This window comes from Protomyctophum bolini (assembly GCF_963924005.1).
Source record: "Protomyctophum bolini genome assembly, chromosome: 10".
Classification (NCBI taxonomy): Eukaryota; Metazoa; Chordata; class Actinopteri; order Myctophiformes; family Myctophidae; genus Protomyctophum; species Protomyctophum bolini.
Window position 1 is genome coordinate 29,976,386 of NC_137871.1, and position 20,859 is coordinate 29,997,244.

General features: G+C 39.7%; 1 protein-coding gene across 1 annotated transcript; it reads left to right on the forward strand.

Moving 5' to 3' along the window:
* The first annotated feature begins 1,997 nt into the window (after positions 1-1,997).
* Positions 1,998-19,066, forward strand: sash3 (SAM and SH3 domain containing 3). Its single transcript, XM_080773715.1, has 8 exons — positions 1,998-2,248; positions 4,947-5,048; positions 6,098-6,232; positions 6,886-7,018; positions 7,212-7,369; positions 9,249-9,467; positions 15,990-16,134; positions 17,452-19,066. The coding sequence occupies exons 1-8, from the start codon at positions 2,156-2,158 to the stop codon at positions 17,700-17,702; spliced, it is 1,236 nt and encodes a 411-aa protein (XP_080629841.1). The 5' UTR covers positions 1,998-2,155; the 3' UTR covers positions 17,703-19,066.
* The last annotated feature ends 1,793 nt before the right edge of the window (positions 19,067-20,859 follow it).

Sequence of the window (20,859 nt, forward strand, 5' to 3'; positions counted from 1 at the left end):
TGTGTATTTTGAGTATCTATGTAAAAAAAGTATTTAAGGCCTCCAGGTGTTTATTAACTCAAATTCATAATGTTCAACAATGTCACTCTGGGCTTCATCAAACAAACTGCTATACATAATACAACAATTTTCAGTTAGTTGTCACCTTGTTGAAAGTCAAGTTGTCATCAACCTCGAAAAGAGAAAGACCGGAAACTAAAATAGGTCACATCTCGTGGCTTTTGCCAATTCATCTCACATTTCTACAGTACTTCCCCCTCTGATCAGCCTAATGTTTGCCTTGTTGACAAGAATGCACATTTCTATAAGCCACTCAATTCACTGTCTTACATTACTTGTAAATTATATGTATTTGGCTGTGGATCCCCATCTCAAAATATTTCATTCCAGGGACCCCCAGAAGCAAAGATTTGAGTTAAAACGGTCGCTTAAAAAATTATATACAAGATTCTTCAAAAATAGCAGATCTACAAGCTCATAGCACGGCACGAAGTGATGCGTGTGACGTCTGTACTTCTGCTCTTTTTGAAGAGGCAAAGTATATAATAATGGTCAAAGTGGTTACACAGATGCTTTCCCAGTTTTAATGGGTTATTTAAGCAGCATTAGTTGGTTTAGTCGGTGTATGTACCTAGTACCTGCCGGTATCCACACTTTTCCGGGGCTGTGTGTGCTCCAGTTCCTGTCGATTTGATCCAATGAAAGCCAATGAAAAAAACAATAGGAAACAACTCTTCTTATTGCTTGAATAATATGCTATATATTTTCTAGTAAAATTGTCAAAGACAGTTTCCTCCAACATATTCAAGGCACTGTAGAACATTGAAGGCCTTTATTTCACATGGCAAAGTACATGGAGAAGGTATTGCAACTTGTTCTGGTCTTATTCAGTATCCCTGATGTACCGGTAGTCTTTTCTTCATCTACTAATAGGGCTGGAAATTATGTTCAAAAACTGGAACTGGGGACTCCCCACCCTAACAAACACTTAATTGTAGGCATTACATTTACTGTAGTTTGGCTGTGATGCAAATGGCCTGCATCCTGCATCCTTAAGACTCACTAAATTGAGAAGGACACAATCATGTCACCCTCCGGTGGTCCTAGGATGCAATACTGTACACAGTACCGTATAAATATTGTGAAGAGCCAAAGTACAAGCTCACAAGTGTGAGGCATACTTCTGAGCTTGTATATCGGATAGTTTCACAATGTGAGCTTGTAGATCGGTATAGTTTTACAATCTTTGCCTCTTTCTTACATAATATTTGACCACTTATACTGTATGTTGGTTTGTTTACTGTGAGTGAGAAAACAATTTGCACATTAAGCTAATCATCTGGGGACCCCCAGAAATAATGTGGGTGTATACGTGGGGGGTCATTTTCCTGGGGTTTGGGTCCACTTGCCCAGTGCCGTTTAGATGTGAAAGTTGTGACAACTCCGCTCACTTCATGGGGCCAGTCCTCTTCTACATAGATAATGATCTTACCAATTCCATTTATTTTAGTAAGTGTACAACATAAACATTACAGACTATAATTGTCACTGTACAATAGCCTACTTTAAAACAGTTGTCATGTTGCACACATGCCTAATATTGCTGATATTTGCGCCGCCCTCATTGAAAACTATGTATTTCAAACTCCAGCTTGTCACTCTCCAGGGCTGCATGAACAGCGCTCAAGCGCTGTTTTCTGACCCCTCAATGACGTCACTCTCCTAGTCTACACCACTCTACACTTATAGGGAAGCTGGGTCACTAAACCTATTTTACATTATCCAATTGGTGGCCCTATGCCAACATACTTTTGAACTGTTTCGTGCTAGACAGAGAAACTGGCCTGTAGCCACAATGTTGAGAAATCAACCAGCCCTTGGATGCACAGACTGACTGCAAAACCAGCACACACAAAAACGTAGCTCCTTTACTTCCTGTGTGGCCATGTGACTTCCCCTCAGCGTTTATTCACCACTCCACTGCAAAGGAAGGTATACATACAGCAGTTACTACCTTCCTCTGTTCTTCATGACTGCCTCGGCTGTGACAAGAGAGTGACAGGAATCCTCGTCCATCTGTTTGTGCTGGTGCCCACATCACCTCCTCACTGTTTGACCAATACAGACTCAGAGCTGAACGCCACCAAGGACAAAGATGTTGAGACGAAAGCCCTCCAACGCCTCCGAGAAGGAGCAGGTGCAGAAAAAGGAGCAGGGGCAGAAGAAAGAGCCGGCGCCAAAGAAGAAGGTGAGCAGGGTTATGATTGTTGTTGTTTTGAGGGGTCAAGTGGAGTGAGCTATAGTCTGGATAAATATGGGAACACCTCCAGTTGAAGTTGACACACTCAACCACTTTAAGTAACAGACATGTACGGATTGAGTGTGCAGCGCAGCCTTTCACAGGATGTACTGCAAATAACCCTTTGCGGTGACACTTAAAAAAACAAAAGAAATCATACAGTGAACCTGGTGAACCTTATAGTGAGCGCAGAACACAACTGAGCTCTCCAAGGCAATGGGAGCTTATAAAACAAATGTTTACGTTAAATGACCTCAACTTAAGAATCAAACTTGTTTTGGAAATATGTAGGCTACTTCAGAAAAGACAAGTTCCTCTAATTTGGAGTGAGTCACTGCTGCAGACGTAGTTTGGGTCAGAATGTGCTTTGTGGTCGTTTCTCACTAGCTGTAATAACCGCCTACGCTTCTCTTCACACCAGTTGTTTTTCATCTTCTTCTGCAGTAGAAGCCAGGCCTTATCATTATGCATCTCATTACCTTTCTTGACACTATACTGCCAAGGATGATGACTGGGAAAGGTCATTGTTCCATTGGATGTGTCTGTGAATTGAAGCCAAGATGGCAAACTACTGCAGATTTTCTTTTTAAGGAGAATTGCGACAGGAAAATATCATCATTCTTCACTAAGATTGCCTCAAAAAAAAAATCCTATTGGTGGTTTAATTAATTCTTAAACCTAGCAGACACTCACTAACGTGACTCCGCCATATTGCAGCAGTATTGAGTTCACAAGTTCTCCTACGTACCTGCATCTGGTCTCTCTCAAGCAGAAACGATGAACCCGAAGCAGCAGGACAAAAATCTGATATCTCCATAATAATTTCGAGTAGGGATGTCCCGATACACTTTTTTCGCTTCCGATCCAATCCTCCGATCCAATCCTCAATTTCTGTGTTAGCCGATACCAGTGTCGTGATCTCATGTTGTGTTTATAGCTATCTATGCTATATATCTCGTGTTGTGTTTATAGCAGACTCACTGAAATGTGCACTTGCAGTTTGCAAACTCCACATATCCTAACATTTTATTTACCTGCCATAGTGTCAACCCCTTACCCCTGTGTCGGATCGGTGGTTAGACTGGCATATTCACCGATACCGATATGACCCGATATGACAAATATGGGCCGATCCGATACCGGTATCGGGACATCTACGAGTTGTAGTCCTGTTAGGTTGTGTAGCGCTTCAGTCTCGCGTTGATCCCGCATACGGCCGCATATCGCTCCGATCAGCATTTGATCGGAGTACATCGTCTCTGCCCTGAGAGAGACCAGATGGAAGCAGGAGGAGGAAATCACTACTGCCACCATCTGGCGGAGTCAGTTTAGACACTCATCCCCCCCCCCCCCCCCCATGTTGAAAAAAATACAATAGGCCTATCTGCAATGATTGTTTGCCTACAGTTACTCAAGCTGGCGTCTGCTTCCTGTGGTTCTTTCTTTTGGAATTGAGGAGGATGCATTGTGATGATAAGATTTTAATTATACCAGTGCTATGAGGGACTTCCACGCAAACTGGTTGAAACAGTCAATGCACGCAGACACACGCAGGCACGCACGCAGACACACGCACAGCGCGCGCACACACACGCACACATAGACACATTGCCCAGATCTGTCTGTATATGAATGCTTATACTGTAGAAAGTTTAGAAACATATATGAATACACATGTATACTGTAGACACCGTTCATAAATAGGAAAAGGAAGCTCTGTTTTAGTGACTCATTGTGTCCTGCACTTAGTTTGTGAGTTCAAATCCCTATCATTTCTGTAAAAGCATGTTTTGAAAGCTAGAGTCCCAGGGGAAAGAATGCTTGAACCACTCTGGAGAAGACTACTGTAGTCTCTGTCTCAGTGTGATTAAGACTACCTGTAGACACTGCTTTCAGGTAACTTAAAAGCGCAAAAGGTTTTTTTTTTTTTTTTTTTATATTATTATAATGATTATTATTATTGGTGCCTTTTCAGCTGTATGTTGAACCTGAACCCAATATCAATAGTAGGCATATACACTTAATTATGCTACAATGGTCAATCTATTGAAAGACAAAGATCTTTACAAAAACATTGCCAGAACTTCACTATTTAAAAGTCTGGTGAGTCTGACTATATATTGAATTGCAAGTATCAAGTGTGAAAAGGAATGCAGAATGTGTTTATTTTTGTCACATCGTTTTTAATATATAAACGTTCCATGAACATTAAGAAAGGGACCTGACCTGGTCTCAGCTACAGTATGCTATAAACACTATTAAAACAGATGAATACTGTAATGGGTATAGTCGGCATTCAGATACTTGATTTACATCTTGCAACGCTTACATAGACTCAAGACTTTAATTGTGCATTCCCTGAAAGACTTGATTTGAGAATTGCTTTGAGAGCACTAAAATGACTCAAGACTTGACTTGGATTGTCAACATGTTTTTATGCTCTCCTTTCAGAACAAACCAGACTTTCACTGTATGCATCTCAGGCCTGCTTTGACTGATGCTGGCTTAATGTTTAGATTAAGTTGCATGGTGCTAGTGGACAACTGGACATTGATTTGTTTGTATAGCAACTCTTGTACATTCTTCTCTGGTCCCAACTATGATTTAAAACACATATCACACACACACATCTACAATGTGTCCACAGCTCAGTCTGCAAAGGTCCAGCAGCTTCAAGGATTTTATGAAACATAAGCCCACCTCTCCTGTGGTGTCGGACAAGAACAAGGAGTTCACCCTCGATGAAACAGTAAGTTTGGCTTATGGGGAAAAAAACATGAATACTCTGACTCAATTCAATACAATCCAAATGAGCTTTATTGGCTTGAGAAAACATACGTTTACATTGCCAAAGCAAGTCAACAAGTGACTCAGTCTCAGTCACTTGTTGACTGAGTAGTGGAATTATGGAATTAACACACTGGTTGAATACACCAGGAATAGACACAACTCTTGTTTTGCCAGCAGAGGGTGCTTGGAGTGCATGCAGTAAGTATGTAAATGGATGAATTAAATCTATGGGAAATTTACAAAACATCTGAAAACATTATTGGGAAATATTGTTTTTCCAATTACAACAATCAGCTGTACAGCAGTCCAGGGGCTCTGGGGTTGTAAAGAGACGGAAGGATTTTATGAAGCTGTCAGGTGTGTGATACACACCGATAGATCCAGTTGTGGTAGGCGGCGTTCACAGGTTTCACATCATGACACACACACACACACACACACACACACACACACACACACACACACACACACACACACAGAATGTCCCATTACAGAAGTTCACAGATGCAGGTTCCTCAAAACTCACCTTACAAAACAAAGTAATTATCATCATAATGCAATCAAGAGAACTTGAACTTCCCAGCAGGTTTTGTATGACAATTTGACAGACAAATCAGTAATGGGTTTGTAAGATGAAGGGAGGAAGCCAAAAAGAGGATGAAATTGAGCATTTACAATTAAAGCCATCATGCTGAGACTAAATGAGTCGGACAGGATGCATTCTGGGTATGCGTCAGTCATGCAGAGAACCTCAGTCCTCCAAACTGTCTGCTTCACAGACAGGCCGGATGATTGACAGTCTCACATAGTATATTTAATGAAGACACCAAGCCACAGTCGAGGTGTTTTATAAGATCTGTAGTACGAGTTTTGTCTTGCGCGTGCTTGCATGTACACCGCAGTGACCGATTGCTAAATATTTAAGCTTTAATCAAGAAAAAAAAGAAAAGAAAAACACTTAAAATAGATAATTAAGACCATTATTCTGCCTTTTTGTTATCCTCCTAGGTGACGGAAGGTTTTCCTGTGGAGGAACATGAGAAAAGTGGGAGCAAGCTGGGCAAGAAATGGCGCAAAGTCATGTCCCGTACAATGTCCCGCAAAACATCCAAGATGGTACAAAAAGCGCTGGCTGAGGAGGGGGTAAGGCTTCTTATACCCACATACTGGATCACATGATACGTATGTGTAAGATATGTAAATGGTACGGGGGGGTGGGTGGGAGAAGGGGAGCAAGCTAACTGTACCTGTATGTGTATGTCTTGTGTATACTGTATGTTATATTGCACCTATGATGTGTCTTTTGATTGTACTTTGTACTTGCACTGCTTGTCATGTTGCAGTTGTGTGACCCCCTCTAAAACGAGATGCTTCATCTCAAGGGTCCCAATAACATTCTGAATACAGTCAAACTATTAGGTGCAAACATGCAAACAGTAACAGAACACTGTATGCAGCAGTTGCAGCTACCAAAAAAACAAAAAAAGAAGATTGAAAATGCTTCCACCTAGTGGACATATGCATGAACTCCTTAGTACAAACAAAAGCAAGGTCTGACTTCAGTTCAGACCTTGCTTGACAGACCTGTCAAATAATGAAATAATAACTTCCTTCGGTTATTTTTTAAAAAGGAGACATAATTTGGAATAACAAGTTCCCATTCACTTATTTATAGACAGCAATCGTTAGTAACGTCATCATCATTAAGGTGGATTTCAGGGTCGCGTTCCATTTTAAAGTGAGTGAATGGAGAGTGAACTGACACCAGCCACTGTGTTTTGTGCATCACATCACAGGGGATGAGTGGTGACGAGGCGTCTCTGTCTCCTGTCATCGATGGTCTTCCAGATGTGCGAGCAGGACAGAGGAGCTCTGTCTGCTCCTCAGGATCAGAGGACACCACACCTGTCAACAGACAGCTCTCTGGCAGTAAGTCAACCTTTATGTGTTAAGTGGACCGATGGGTGGGCCGCCACGGGCCATTGTCCGAGCAGGTTTATTTTTTTAAGATGAATCAAGCGGATTATGTTCCGGCTTGGATCAATGGAACTAACACAGCATTACTATTTATCGGCATCACAATGAAAACTCAGAGCTCCTTGTACCTGACTGTGTATCTCAGGTAGCAACCGGCAGAGCCTGGACAGTGGCTACAGCCAGAGGGACAGCATGAGACTAGAGGAGAATGGCCTTTCTTACGCTGGACCGTTCTGTGGCCGCGCCTTGGTCCACACCGACTTCATTCCCAGTCCCTATGATGTGGAATCACTGAAACTCCAGGTGAGCCCCTTGCGGAGTCTCTGCTTTGAGTATAAACACATTTAGGCCTGACGTCGAATTTTTCAAAATGCCTTTTTTTCTGAAAAACCTCATGTTTCTATATCAGTGGATCTCAATATTTCATGTCAAAGACCCCAAAAATTGTAATATGCCACCGACCCGAAAATATGTTGTTCCAGGGACCCTCCAGAAGCAAAGATTTTAGTTAAAAACTGAAACTCTGAAAGAATATATATTCAAACTACTGCAAACTACTATTCATATTTTCACAATTTTTCAAAAACAGCAGACCTACAAGCTTGTAGATCTGCTATTTTTCAATAGCTAAAGTATAACATAATGCTTAAAACACCAAAAGGGTTTCTCGCCCAAAATGGGTTAATTGTCTCTACCTGACTGAAGGCATGGGGTGCTAGGGTCTTTCTTCCCAATGAGAGTCTTTCTCAATATTTTCTTACAGTATTTGTTGCGTGCTAGAAAGTCGTGAGCTTGTAGATCGACTATTTCCGGCACGTGACACACTATCGTCGGGCCGGACATTGGGCTAGGGTGCGCTGCAGCCCGGGGGCCCACCACACGTAGCCTATAAAATACACTTTTTGGCAGAAAATTTTAATCTTTCACTGGAAGGAAAAATGTAGTCAATGAGATTTTCTCTTGGCAATATTCAAATTTCTTCCGGTGGAAAAACAAATAATCTGGACAAGTGCATTTTATACGTATGTGGTGGGGGCGTCAACAGGCTTTTTCATCACAAAACCTGTCTTTGTATATTGCTGAGTAGCTAAATCGTTCTTTGACTTTTTGCAGAAGTCGAGAGGCTGTGCTGCCTGTCATGCGGCAGCAGGTAATGCAGAGCCTTGTTCGGCATTAGGGCTATGGATCAGAGCTATGGAGCATTAGGGCTATGGATCAGAGCTATGGAGCATTAGGGCTATAGACCAGAGCTATGGAGCATTAGGGCTATGGACCAGAGCTATGGAGCATTAGGGCTATAGATCAGAGCTATGGAGCATTAGGGCTATAGACCAGAGCTACAGTATGGAGCATTAGGGCTATAGACCAGAGCTATGGAGCATTAGGGCTATGGACCAGAGCATTAGGGCTATGGACCAGAGCTACAGTATGGAGCATTAGGGCTATAGACCAGAGCTATGGAGCATTAGGGCTATGGACCAGAGCTGTGGAGCATTAGGGCTATGGAGCATTAGGGCTATGGACCAGAGCTAGGGGAAAATGTTGACGTGTGCAAAGCATTTTGAGGTCCTCTTTGTTCATTAACCATGAACAACATGACATTTGGTCTACATATAACTTAGATTGTTTTACTGTGTTTGAAATGCATTGTGTTTTTGTATGCTGTCCTCTCATGTCTTGTTATGTCAGTTTGGTTTTCGGGGACTACGGATGGAAATGAGCATCTCTGCTAAATCCAGTGTATTTACGCTACATTTTTAATGTAATTTTCATTTAATATACTCTGTCCCGTCCAAATAAACAAATAAAGTTGAAGAAAGACATACAGAGCAAGACACCACACAAGAAAATACACATACGACCCTACGGACATAACAATGATACAATAACTAAATAATATTATCAAAATGATGATGTCAGTTGGCAATTTGTTCAAAGCGTGGTAAAGAAACAACAACAAAACCAAATGATTCCCTATCCTATAGCATCCACAATCTACAGTTAAGAGGGCTTGTGATTGTTAATATTTTCTAACAAAGGCGGAACCATAGAATCACTTCCTCAGTTTAGTTCCCTGCATGAGGCTGGCTTTGAACTGAACTCACAGGGGTTTGGATGACATCATACTAATGGTTTATGTCACTATAATATATTCAGCATGATATCACCTCTGTGTTCCTAGAAAGGTGACATCATCCACATCATTGACAAGCCTCCGGTGGGGACCTGGACAGGGAAGCTCAGCAACAAGGTGGGCTCCTTCAAGTTCATCTACGTCAACATTCTGCCCCACGACGGCCCACCGGCCAGGAGGAACCGCAGTGCCAGCAAGATCCACTGCCGGGGAGAAGAAGACAGACCCAGAACCTTGGAGGAGGTGCTGGAGAGCATCGGCCTGAGTGTAAGAAAAAAATGACAAAATGACAAAAACGATGGGTTATAGCCCATGTTTTTTGAAATTTTGAAAAAAACCGTTTCTCATCATTTTGGACCGTGGGCTATAGCCCATATCGTACGGCATACTATAGCGCGCCGTTTTTCATCATTTTTGAAGATTTGAAAAAAATGACGAAATGACAAAAACGATGGGTTATAGCCCATGTTTTTTGAAATTTTGAAAAAAAAAGTTAGCCTTGTTTCTCATCATTTTGGACCGTGGGCTATAGCCCATATCGTACGGCATACTATAGCGCGCCGTTTTTCATCATTTTTGAAGATTTGAAAAAAATGACGAAATGACAAAAACGATGGGTTATAGCCCATGTTTTTTGAAATTTTGGAAAAAAAAGTTAGCCTCGTTTCTCATCATTTTGGACCGTGGGCTATAGCCCATATCGTACGGCATACTATAGCGCGCAGTTTTTCATCATTTTTGAAGATTTGAAAAAAATGACGAAATGACAAAAACGATGGGTTATAGCCCATGTTTTTTGAAATTTTGAAAAAAAAGTTAGCCTCGTTTCTCATCATTTTGGACCGTGGGCTATAGCCCATATCGTACGGCATACTATAGCGCGCCGTTTTTCATCATTTTTGAAGATTTGAAAAAAATGACGAAATGACAAAAACGATGGGTTATAGCCCATGTTTTTTGAAATTTTGAAAAAAAAAGTTAGCCTCGTTTCTCATCATTTTGGACCATGGGCTATAGCCCATATCGTACGGCATACTATAGCGCGCCGTTTTTCATCATTTTTGAAGATTTGAAAAAAATGACGAAATGACAAAAACGATGGGTTATAGCCCATGTTTTTTGAAATTTTGAAAAAAAAAGTTAGCCTTGTTTCTCATCATTTTGGACCGTGGGCTATAGCCCATATCGTACGGCATACTATAGCGTGCCGTTTTTCATCATTTTTGAAGATTTGAAAAAAATGACGAAATGACAAAAACGATGGGTTATAGCCCATGTTTTTTGAAATTTTGGAAAAAAAAGTTAGCCTCGTTTCTCATCATTTTGGACCATGGGCTATAGCCCATATCGTACGGCATACTATAGCGCGCCGTTTTTCATCATTTTTGAAGATTTGAAAAAAATGACGAAATGACAAAAACGATGGGTTATAGCCCATGTTTTTTGAAATTTTGAAAAAAAAAGTTAGCCTCGTTTCTCATCATTTTGGACCGTGGGCTATAGCCCATATCGTACGGCATACTATAGCGCGCAGTTTTTCATCATTTTTGAAGATTTTTAAAAAATGACGAAATGACAAAAACGATGGGTTATAGCCCATGTTTTTTGAAATTTTGAAAAAAAAAGTTAGCCTCGTTTCTCATCATTTTGGACCGTGGGCTATAGCCCATATCGTACGGCATACTATAGCGCGCCGTTTTTCATCATTTTTGAAGATTTGAAAAAAATGACGAAATGACAAAAACGATGGGTTATAGCCCTTGTTTTTTGAAATTTTGAAAAAAAAAGTTAGCCTCGTTTCTCATCATTTTGGACCGTGGGCTATAGCCCATATCGTACGGCATACTATAGCGCGCCGTTTTTCATCATTTTTGAAGATTTGAAAAAAATGACGAAATGACAAAAACGATGGGTTATAGCCCATGTTTTTTGAAATTTTGAAAAAAAAAGTTAGCCTCGTTTCTCATCATTTTGGACCGTGGGCTATAGCCCATATCGTACGGCATACTATAGCGCGCCGTTTTTCATAATTTTTGAAGATTTGAAAAAAATGACGAAATGACAAAAACGATGGGTTATAGCCCATGTTTTTTGAAATTTTGAAAAAAAAAGTTAGCCTCGTTTCTCATCATTTTGGACCGTGGGCTATAGCCCATATCGTACGGCATACTATAACGCGCCGTTTTTCATCATTTTTGAAGATTTGAAAAAAATGACGAAATGACAAAAACGATGGGTTATAGCCCATGTTTTTTGAAATTTTGAAAAAAAAAGTTAGCCTCGTTTCTCATCATTTTGGACCGTGGGCTATAGCCCATATCGTACGGCATACTATAGCGCGCCGTTTTTCATCATTTTTGAAGATTTGAAAAAAATGACAAAATGACAAAAACGATGGGTTATAGCCCATGTTTTTTGAAATTTTGAAAAAAAAGGTTAGCCTCGTTTCTCATCATTTTGGACCGTGGGCTATAGCCCATATCGTACGGCATACTATAGCGCGCCGTTTTTCATAATTTTTGAAGATTTGAAAAAAATGACGAAATGACAAAAACGATGGGTTATAGCCCATGTTTTTTGAAATTTTGAAAAAAAAAGTTAGCCTCGTTTCTCATCATTTTGGACCGTGGGCTATAGCCCATATCGTACGGCATACTATAGCGCGCAGTTTTTCATCATTTTTGAAGATTTGAAAAAAATGACGAAATGACAAAAACGATGGGTTATAGCCCATGTTTTTTGAAATTTTGAAAAAAAAAGTTAGCCTCGTTTCTCATCATTTTGGACCGTGGGCTATAGCCCATATCGTACGGCATACTATAGCGCGCCGTTTTTCATCATTTTTGAAGATTTGAAAAAAATGACGAAATGACAAAAACGATGGGTTATAGCCCATGTTTTTTGAAATTTTGAAAAAAAAGGTTAGCCTCGTTTCTCATCATTTTGGACCGTGGGCTATAGCCCATATCGTACGGCATACTATAGCGCGCCGTTTTTCATAATTTTTGAAGATTTGAAAAAAATGACGAAATGACAAAAACGATGGGTTATAGCCCATGTTTTTTGAAATTTTGAAAAAAAAAGTTAGCCTCGTTTCTCATCATTTTGGACCGTGGGCTATAGCCCATATCGTACGGCATACTATAGCGCGCAGTTTTTCATCATTTTTGAAGATTTGAAAAAAATGACAAAATGACAAAAACGATGGGTTATAGCCCATGTTTTTTGAAATTTTGAAAAAAAAAGTTAGCCTCGTTTCTCATCATTTTGGACCGTGGGCTATAGCCCATATCGTACGGCATACTATAGCGCGCAGTTTTTCATCATTTTTGAAGATTTGAAAAAAATGACGAAATGACAAAAACGATGGGTTATAGCCCATGTTTTTTGAAATTTTGAAAAAAAAAGTTAGCCTCGTTTCTCATCATTTTGGACCGTGGGCTATAGCCCATATCGTACGGCATACTATAGCGCGCCGTTTTTCATCATTTTTGAAGATTTAAAAAAAATGACGAAATGACAAAAACGATGGGTTATAGCCCATGTTTTTTGAAATTTTGGAAAAAAAAGTTAGCCTCGTTTCTCATAATTTTGGACCATGGGCTATAGCCCATATCGTACGGCATACTATAGCGCGCCGTTTTTCATCATTTTTGAAGATTTGAAAAAAATGACGAAATGACAAAAACGATGGGTTATAGCCCATGTTTTTTGAAATTTTGAAAAAAAAAGTTAGCCTCGTTTCTCATCATTTTGGACCGTGGGCTATAGCCCATATCGTACGGCATACTATAGCGCGCCGTTTTTCATCATTTTTGAAGATTTGAAAAAAATGACGAAATGACAAAAACGATGGGTTATAGCCCATGTTTTTTGAAATTTTGAAAAAAAAAGTTAGCCTCGTTTCTCATCATTTTGGACCGTGGGCTATAGCCCATATCGTACGGCATACTATAGCGCGCAGTTTTTCATCATTTTTGAAGATTTGAAAAAAATGACGAAATGACAAAAACGATGGGTTATAGCCCATGTTTTTTGAAATTTTGAAAAAAAAAGTTAGCCTCGTTTCTCATCATTTTGGACCGTGGGCTATAGCCCATATCGTACGGCATACTATAGCGCGCCGTTTTTCATCATTTTTGAAGATTTGAAAAAAATTACGAAATGACAAAAACGATGGGTTATAGCCCATGTTTTTTGAAATTTTGGAAAAAAAAGTTAGCCTCGTTTCTCATCATTTTGGACCATGGGCTATAGCCCATATCGTACGGCATACTATAGCGCGCCGTTTTTCTACATTTTTGAAGATTTGAAAAAAATGACGAAATGACAAAAACGATGGGTTATAGCCCATGTTTTTTGAAATTTTGGAAAAAAAAGTTAGCCTCGTTTCTCATCATTTTGGACCATGGGCTATAGCCCATATCGTACGGCATACTATAGCGCGCCGTTTTTCATCATTTTTGAAGATTTGAAAAAAATGACGAAATGACAAAAACGATGGGTTATAGCCCATGTTTTTTGAAATTTTGAAAAAAAAAGTTAGCCTCGTTTCTCATCATTTTGGACCGTGGGCTATAGCCCATATCGTACGGCATACTATAGCGTGCCGTTTTTCATCATTTTTGAAGATTTGAAAAAAATGACGAAATGACAAAAACGATGGGTTATAGCCCATGTTTTTTGAAATTTTGAAAAAAAAAAGTTAGCCTCGTTTCTCATCATTTTGGACCGTGGGCTATAGCCCATATCGTACGGCATACTATAGCGCGCAGTTTTTCATCATTTTTGAAGATTTGAAAAAAATGACGATGACAAAAACGATGGGTTATAGCCCATGTTTTTTGAAATTTTGAAAAAAAAAGTTAGCCTCGTTTCTCATCATTTTGGACCGTGGGCTATAGCCCATATCGTACGGCATACTATAGCGCGCCGTTTTTCATCATTTTTGAAGATTTGAAAAAAATGACGAAATGACAAAAACGATGGGTTATAGCCCATGTTTTTTGAAATTTTGGAAAAAAAAGTTAGCCTCGTTTCTCATCATTTTGGACCATGGGCTATAGCCCATATCGTACGGCATACTATAGCGCGCCGTTTTTCATCATTTTTGAAGATTTGAAAAAAATGACGAAATGACAAAAACGATGGGTTATAGCCCATGTTTTTTGAAATTTTGAAAAAAAAAGTTAGCCTCGTTTCTCATCATTTTGGACCGTGGGCTATAGCCCATATCGTACGGCATACTATAGCGCGCCGTTTTTCATCATTTTTGAAGATTTGAAAAAAATGACGAAATGACAAAAACGATGGGTTATAGCCCATGTTTTTTGAAATTTTGAAAAAAAAAGTTAGCCTCTTTTCTCATCATTTTGGACCGTGGGCTATAGCCCATATCGTACGGCATACTATAGCGCGCCGTTTTTCATCATTTTTGAAGATTTGAAAAAAATGACGAAATGACAAAAACGATGGGTTATAGCCCATGTTTTTTGAAATTTTGAAAAAAAAAGTTTGCCTTGTTTCTCATCATTTTGGACCGTGGGCTATAGCCCATATCGTACGGCATACTATAGCGCGCAGTTTTTCATCATTTTTGAAGATTTGAAAAAAATGACGAAATGACAAAAACGATGGGTTTATAGCCCATGTTTTTTGAAATTTTGAAAAAAAAAGTTAGCCTCGTTTCTCATCATTTTGGACCGTGGGCTATAGCCCATATCGTACGGCATACTATAGCGCGCCGTTTTTCATCATTTTTGAAGATTTGAAAAAAATGACGAAATGACAAAAACGATGGGTTATAGCCCATGTTTTTTGAAATTTTGAAAAAAAAAGTTAGCCTTGTTTCTCATCATTTTGGACCGTGGGCTATAGCCCATATCGTACGGCATACTATAGCGCGCCGTTTTTCATCATTTTTGAAGATTTGAAAAAAATGACGAAATGACAAAAACGATGGGTTATAGCCCATGTTTTTGAAATTTTGAAAAAAAAGGTTAGCCTCGTTTCTCATCATTTTGGACCGTGGGCTATAGACTGTACATTCAGTTGTAGTTACAGTCATACTGTACATATACAGTGTGTTAACCTGGGGTGTTAATTTAAAGGGATATTAAACAGGTATTTTCAATGAATCTAATGAGTTTGAAGTTACAAACATGTTTGAAGGTGAACTATATCTTTAACTCTGAAAGGGTCCATCTTCATAGGATCTTTGTCAAAAGTCAAAAAAATATTTATTTATTCATTCATCCGTTTTTTTATATCTTACAAAAGTTAAATTAACACACCATACTAGACAGACTGTCTAGTATGGTGTACGCCAGTGTTGTTTTCGTTGACTAAAACTAACTAATGTTCGTCGACTACCTTTTTTCATTGATCCAGTATAAGTCATTGTACACTTTTACACTTGTAGATCGTCTATTTTCAGTGAAAAAAACGGTCGTTACGACGGCATCAAGGCCCACCGAAATACATTTTGTTTGACTAATTCAACTGTAGATTTAGTCGACTAAAATCTTATGATATTTAGTCGACTAAAACTAGACTAACACTAAAACATTCCAGGTGACTAAAATGTGACTAAAATTAAATGGAAACTATTCAAGAGACTATGACTAAAACTAAAATAGAAATTTGCTGCCAAAAACAACACTGGTGTATGCAAGTAGCAACAAACTGGACAGTGGACACGTTGACCTCTTTTGTTCATTAGCAGCATTAATAAAGTATGATTATAAATGAGGCTCTATTTGTTAACTGTGATGTCTTGCTGTGCTGTAGGAGCTCTGCCCCCTGCTGGCCATGCATGGCTTTCAGACCCTGGAGGACTTTGTGGATCTCAGGGAGTCCCACCTGAACGAGCTGAACATCACCAACGCAGACCAACGCGCCAAGATCCTGGACGCCATCGAGCTGCTCAGAGACTGTATGTCCAAATGAGAACTATTTCTTTGCTATGTATTCAAACCATACATTCATTTAGGAACTACAAACTACCACGACAACTCTAGGATTAAACTTTTAGTGATATTTTGGTGCTCATAATATCGGATTGTATTAAAGGTATATTTCACTTTAAAAAATAACCTTTGGTAATTTCATCGCTTGGGCTCATGTGAACACCCCAGACAGTTTTTAAGTTGCTCGATTCAGTATTTAGATATTTGATATTAATTTTAGCTGCCCTGCCCAGTGCCCCCTTCCTATATAAACCCATTGTAACTTCAACCTCTATTTTAACCATGTTAGATTCATCGAATACGTAAGGTGCCCATGTTTTTTTAATTACCTTTTCATTTATTTTTAACAATTTGTATTTGTATTTGTAGTGCAGCATCAGTCACCATGAAAAGGATGGTTCTATCATGGGTTACAATGGGTTTGTATATAAAATTAATATCAAATATCAAAATACTGAATCGAGCGTCGCATCTGGGGTGTTCACATAAGGCTGAGTAGATGATAAAATGACGAAAACGTTTTAAAGCATCGTAATCATAGTAAGATAAATATAAGCATCTGTGCGGTTCCCGTGTGAAGTGAGGGGCGCTAATATATTAAAGTCTAACTCATGTTGATTAAGTGATGTGATGGTGATAAAACAAACGGTGCCAACACAAACATGAAACGCCATTAACAATAAAGATACAACATGACGTAATGAGGCACATTATGACGTACATTTTCCCTTCATTGTCAATGGCGTTTACGCAACAAACATTGATCTAAATACAAACATTAAACTTGTATATAGGGGGGCTAGCGCCCCTAAAAAACAAAAAATCGCACAATGCTAATTAGGTAGTTAGGTAGTCCATTCCGCTGGCAGTTACTGTATGCTCACTGGCCTAGAGAACATTCTATTTAGTCCTCAGAGAGCCATGTGAGTTATTTTCCCTCCAGACAGTTCATTAGTTAAACACCTGTCCTGTATAGCAAGAGCCATGCTTTGAATAGAGTATACACTACAGTATGAATCAATTTTTTTACTTTCTATACTCTTTATATGCCTTAAATTGCCTAGAAATGACTCCAAGCGAATCAGCACTACAAGATTGGCACAACGAAGACTCAAAATAGGACTTAAATATCAAATTAGGGCAGAATGACCAAGGCAAATAAGTCTTATGGGCCTACGGTATATATACACAACCTTGTTGAGCATCTATTATTTTGAATCCAGATTGGAGGCCTTTTGAATTATCACTGTTTCTTAACCACATATGTGTTTGCACCTGTTCAGCTGAAGATGAATCAGACGAAGACGACAGAATGTATTCGTCTGAGGAAGATACGGACAAGGAACCGAGGGATTCAGGCTGCTTTGAGAGCTCCGATAACCTGGAGAACGGCCGCAGCGAGGAACCAGTGGCGGAGGGAGAGCTCCAGAAGCACACATCATCAGAGGAACAAGACCGAGAGTCTGGGGAACGGGAGGAGAACCAAACAGAGCAGTCTGTCCAGGAGCAACTGGAGGAGCTCACTGTGGAGTGAATGGCGTCTTTTAAGAAGGGAGGGAACAAAACTATTACAATTATGCTAGAACGGCATGCATTCCTGGTCCTCAGCTGATGGTGGATACTGTTGTATGTAAAGACCTGGGACTTAATTATCACGCATGCACGCACGCGCGCACACACACACACACACACACACACACACACACACACACACACACACACACACACACACACACACACACACACACACACACACACACACACACACACACACACACACACACACACGTACTGTATATACAGTATACATAACAGGAAATTAAGGTTCAGAGAGGGGGAAATACAACATAGGCAACATAGGCCTCCATCCAGATTCAAACCGGGCTCAGTGCAAGTGTGTGGTTGTCACACACTGTCCGTTCAGATACTGAGTGAATTATATTTTACTAGCCCTTACCCGTTGTGAGATATTGCGGGTACTGCGCCCGGGTGCGTTTGTAATTTACTAATCAATTCATTAATAATCATTAATGTGTCAAATCGAACAAAGGGCTTTGTTACGCCCTCCATATTCATATGGTAAATGCCTGTGTGAAGTGGGAGTGATTGGTGCAGGCAGTAAGGAGTTACACACACACAGACAGACAGACATTGTTAGAATTATAGTATGATATTGTGTACTGTGTAGAATATGAACTTGCTACTCTCACACAGCTACGATTGATATAATAGATGTGTCATTGTTTGTGGTTGCTAATGGCATGACCATATCTGATGTATAGTAGCAGTAGCAGTAGCAGTGAGTTACATTTTATATTATTGACTATGAACTTGCCACGAACGTTTCACATGGAGCAATGTTCGATATACAGTATGATAACAGAAGATGTTTTTGCAACAACAATGTGTGGTGCGTCATAGTGTCTCTCGGATCACTGAATGTAAAATGTAAAATGTTTTCAATTGTGTTTCATGACGTGCCAAAATCTGCCATTGAGCCCCATGTTAAATGTCTCAAATTTGAAAGCACTATATTTCTAAAACTATGACACATTTCAAAGATTCCTTTTCAGGCAAACATGTCCACCCTAAGATGAACCTAAGTAGACTAGAATGGTGTTGGTAGGTTTAAGTATGTAGGACTAGTAGCATGCCAAAGTTTGTGCTATTGCCATAGAGCAGTGATACTCAACCTCAGGCCCGCGGGCCACATCAGGCCCGCGGGACCATTATGACTGGCCCACCAATGAAAATCTAAAAAAAAGAAGAAAAATAAATCTGGAAAATGAAATAAAAATAAATAAATCTGAATGAAGTTATCTTTAATTACATTATTGTGGGCTCGCCACAGCGAGCACACACTAGTTATCCCCAGTTTATATTTGTGGGCTCGCTACAGCGAGCACACACTAGTTATTGCCAGCCTATATTTGTGGGCTCGCTACAGCGAGCACACACTAGTTATTGCCAGCCTATATTTATTCCGCTTCTTTATTCCGCCGCTTTTTTTTGACACACTACTACTTCCACATACTTTATGCTAGAAATTTAGTTCAAACTTCAAACTGTTCAGCTCTTTGCAGTGATGGGTGCTTGTATTTTTATTTTTACAAAGTTTTATACTTTTTATACTTTTTAACTTTTTAACTTTTTTTAACATCCTTTATAATGAGAGTCGATGGAAGAAAGGTCCCATTTTTCACAGTTAACTTTTTTGAGCTCTTATTACTCCGTCATACTTTCACTTTGAAACTTCATTCAAACTTTATAATGTTCATCTATCTTTGAACTTTCATTGGTGAAAAAGTTGTTTTGAAAAAGTTTATACTTTTTAAAATATTTAACTTTATTTATAGTTTTTTCCTGCCATTGACTTTGTATGGGATTTATCTCTAAATCAACCTCACTTTTGCAGCCTCATTACTCTGGCATACTTTGTCGTAGAAACGTGATTTAAACTTTAGAACGCTCACACGACTCTGGACTTTTTCGTGGTTCAAACCGTATTCGAATACGTTAAACGGTTTTTCCGGAATCGCAATTCAATCGCAGGCCGTTTCGCGTAATTAGTGCCAAATTAGAGTGCGGGGCTTCTTTGACTAGAGTGTGGAAACTGAATTTCTTTCCTTAAAAATTTACCAAACAAATTGTCGTCCCGGCCAAAGTATTCATTTTACACGCATGTTCTTTGGTCATTTTGTAGCCACACATGTCCTCTTTCACACAATGTGACCACCAAAGCACAGAGACATACAGAATGTGAACTACGGCCTTTTAAGTGACACAAAAACAGTCAATCTGCTCATTGACCTCCATTGTATAATTCTTACGAGGAAATTATCGCGCTGACAATTCTTAACTCGCTCTTATAACCACATTTTCAATCGTACCAACACCACAATCGCACATGGTGTACCTCAATAGCTCAGGCCACTCACAGCGAAAAAAATATTTGCATTCGACTTTTACTTTTTGCGATAGAGCAATTTGTTCGGGCATAGTTTCCCCCATCCAGGACCATTGAAATATCCCAGTCATAGTACTGGCATAGAACTTGGAAGTCTTTTACTTCCACAGCTGAGACATATAAGGGCTTAATTACAGGGCTGACATTAAAGTTACAAGATCTCAATGAGTTGCTCTGCGATACCTTGTGAGCTTGTAGGTCTGCTATTTGTGCAATTAGGCTAGACACACGCAAATGCACGCACGCACGCACACACACACCCTGTCTTCTTATTGGCTGGCCTTTACACAGCTCTTGCAACGAGCATAACGAGGTTGGCTTTCCACGTGGGAGACCAGGGTTCGATTCCCGGCTGTTACACTATCATACAAAAGAAGACCTCAACAGCGCTTAGAAAGATCTGATTAATATGATGCTGTGTTATTTAAACTTTACTAACTGAAGGCTAACGAACAAAAGATCACTTCAAAATTACCAGGAGACTTTGCCTGAGAGTGTCTGACTGATGGTGCAGTGGTCTAATCATCAGGGTTTCAGTACAGACATTCCATGTTCAAGGCCTGTTCCTCCTACAGCTCAATGCTGCAGTAATTTGAACTTTTCAAGGCTAGAATAAAAAATAAAAACTCAAAAGCACCCGGAGACATCTGCTGAATGCCCAAAGGTGCCGTGGCGTAATGGTGTGGAGCGCTTGGCCCGATGCCTCTGCTACAGTCAGTTGGCC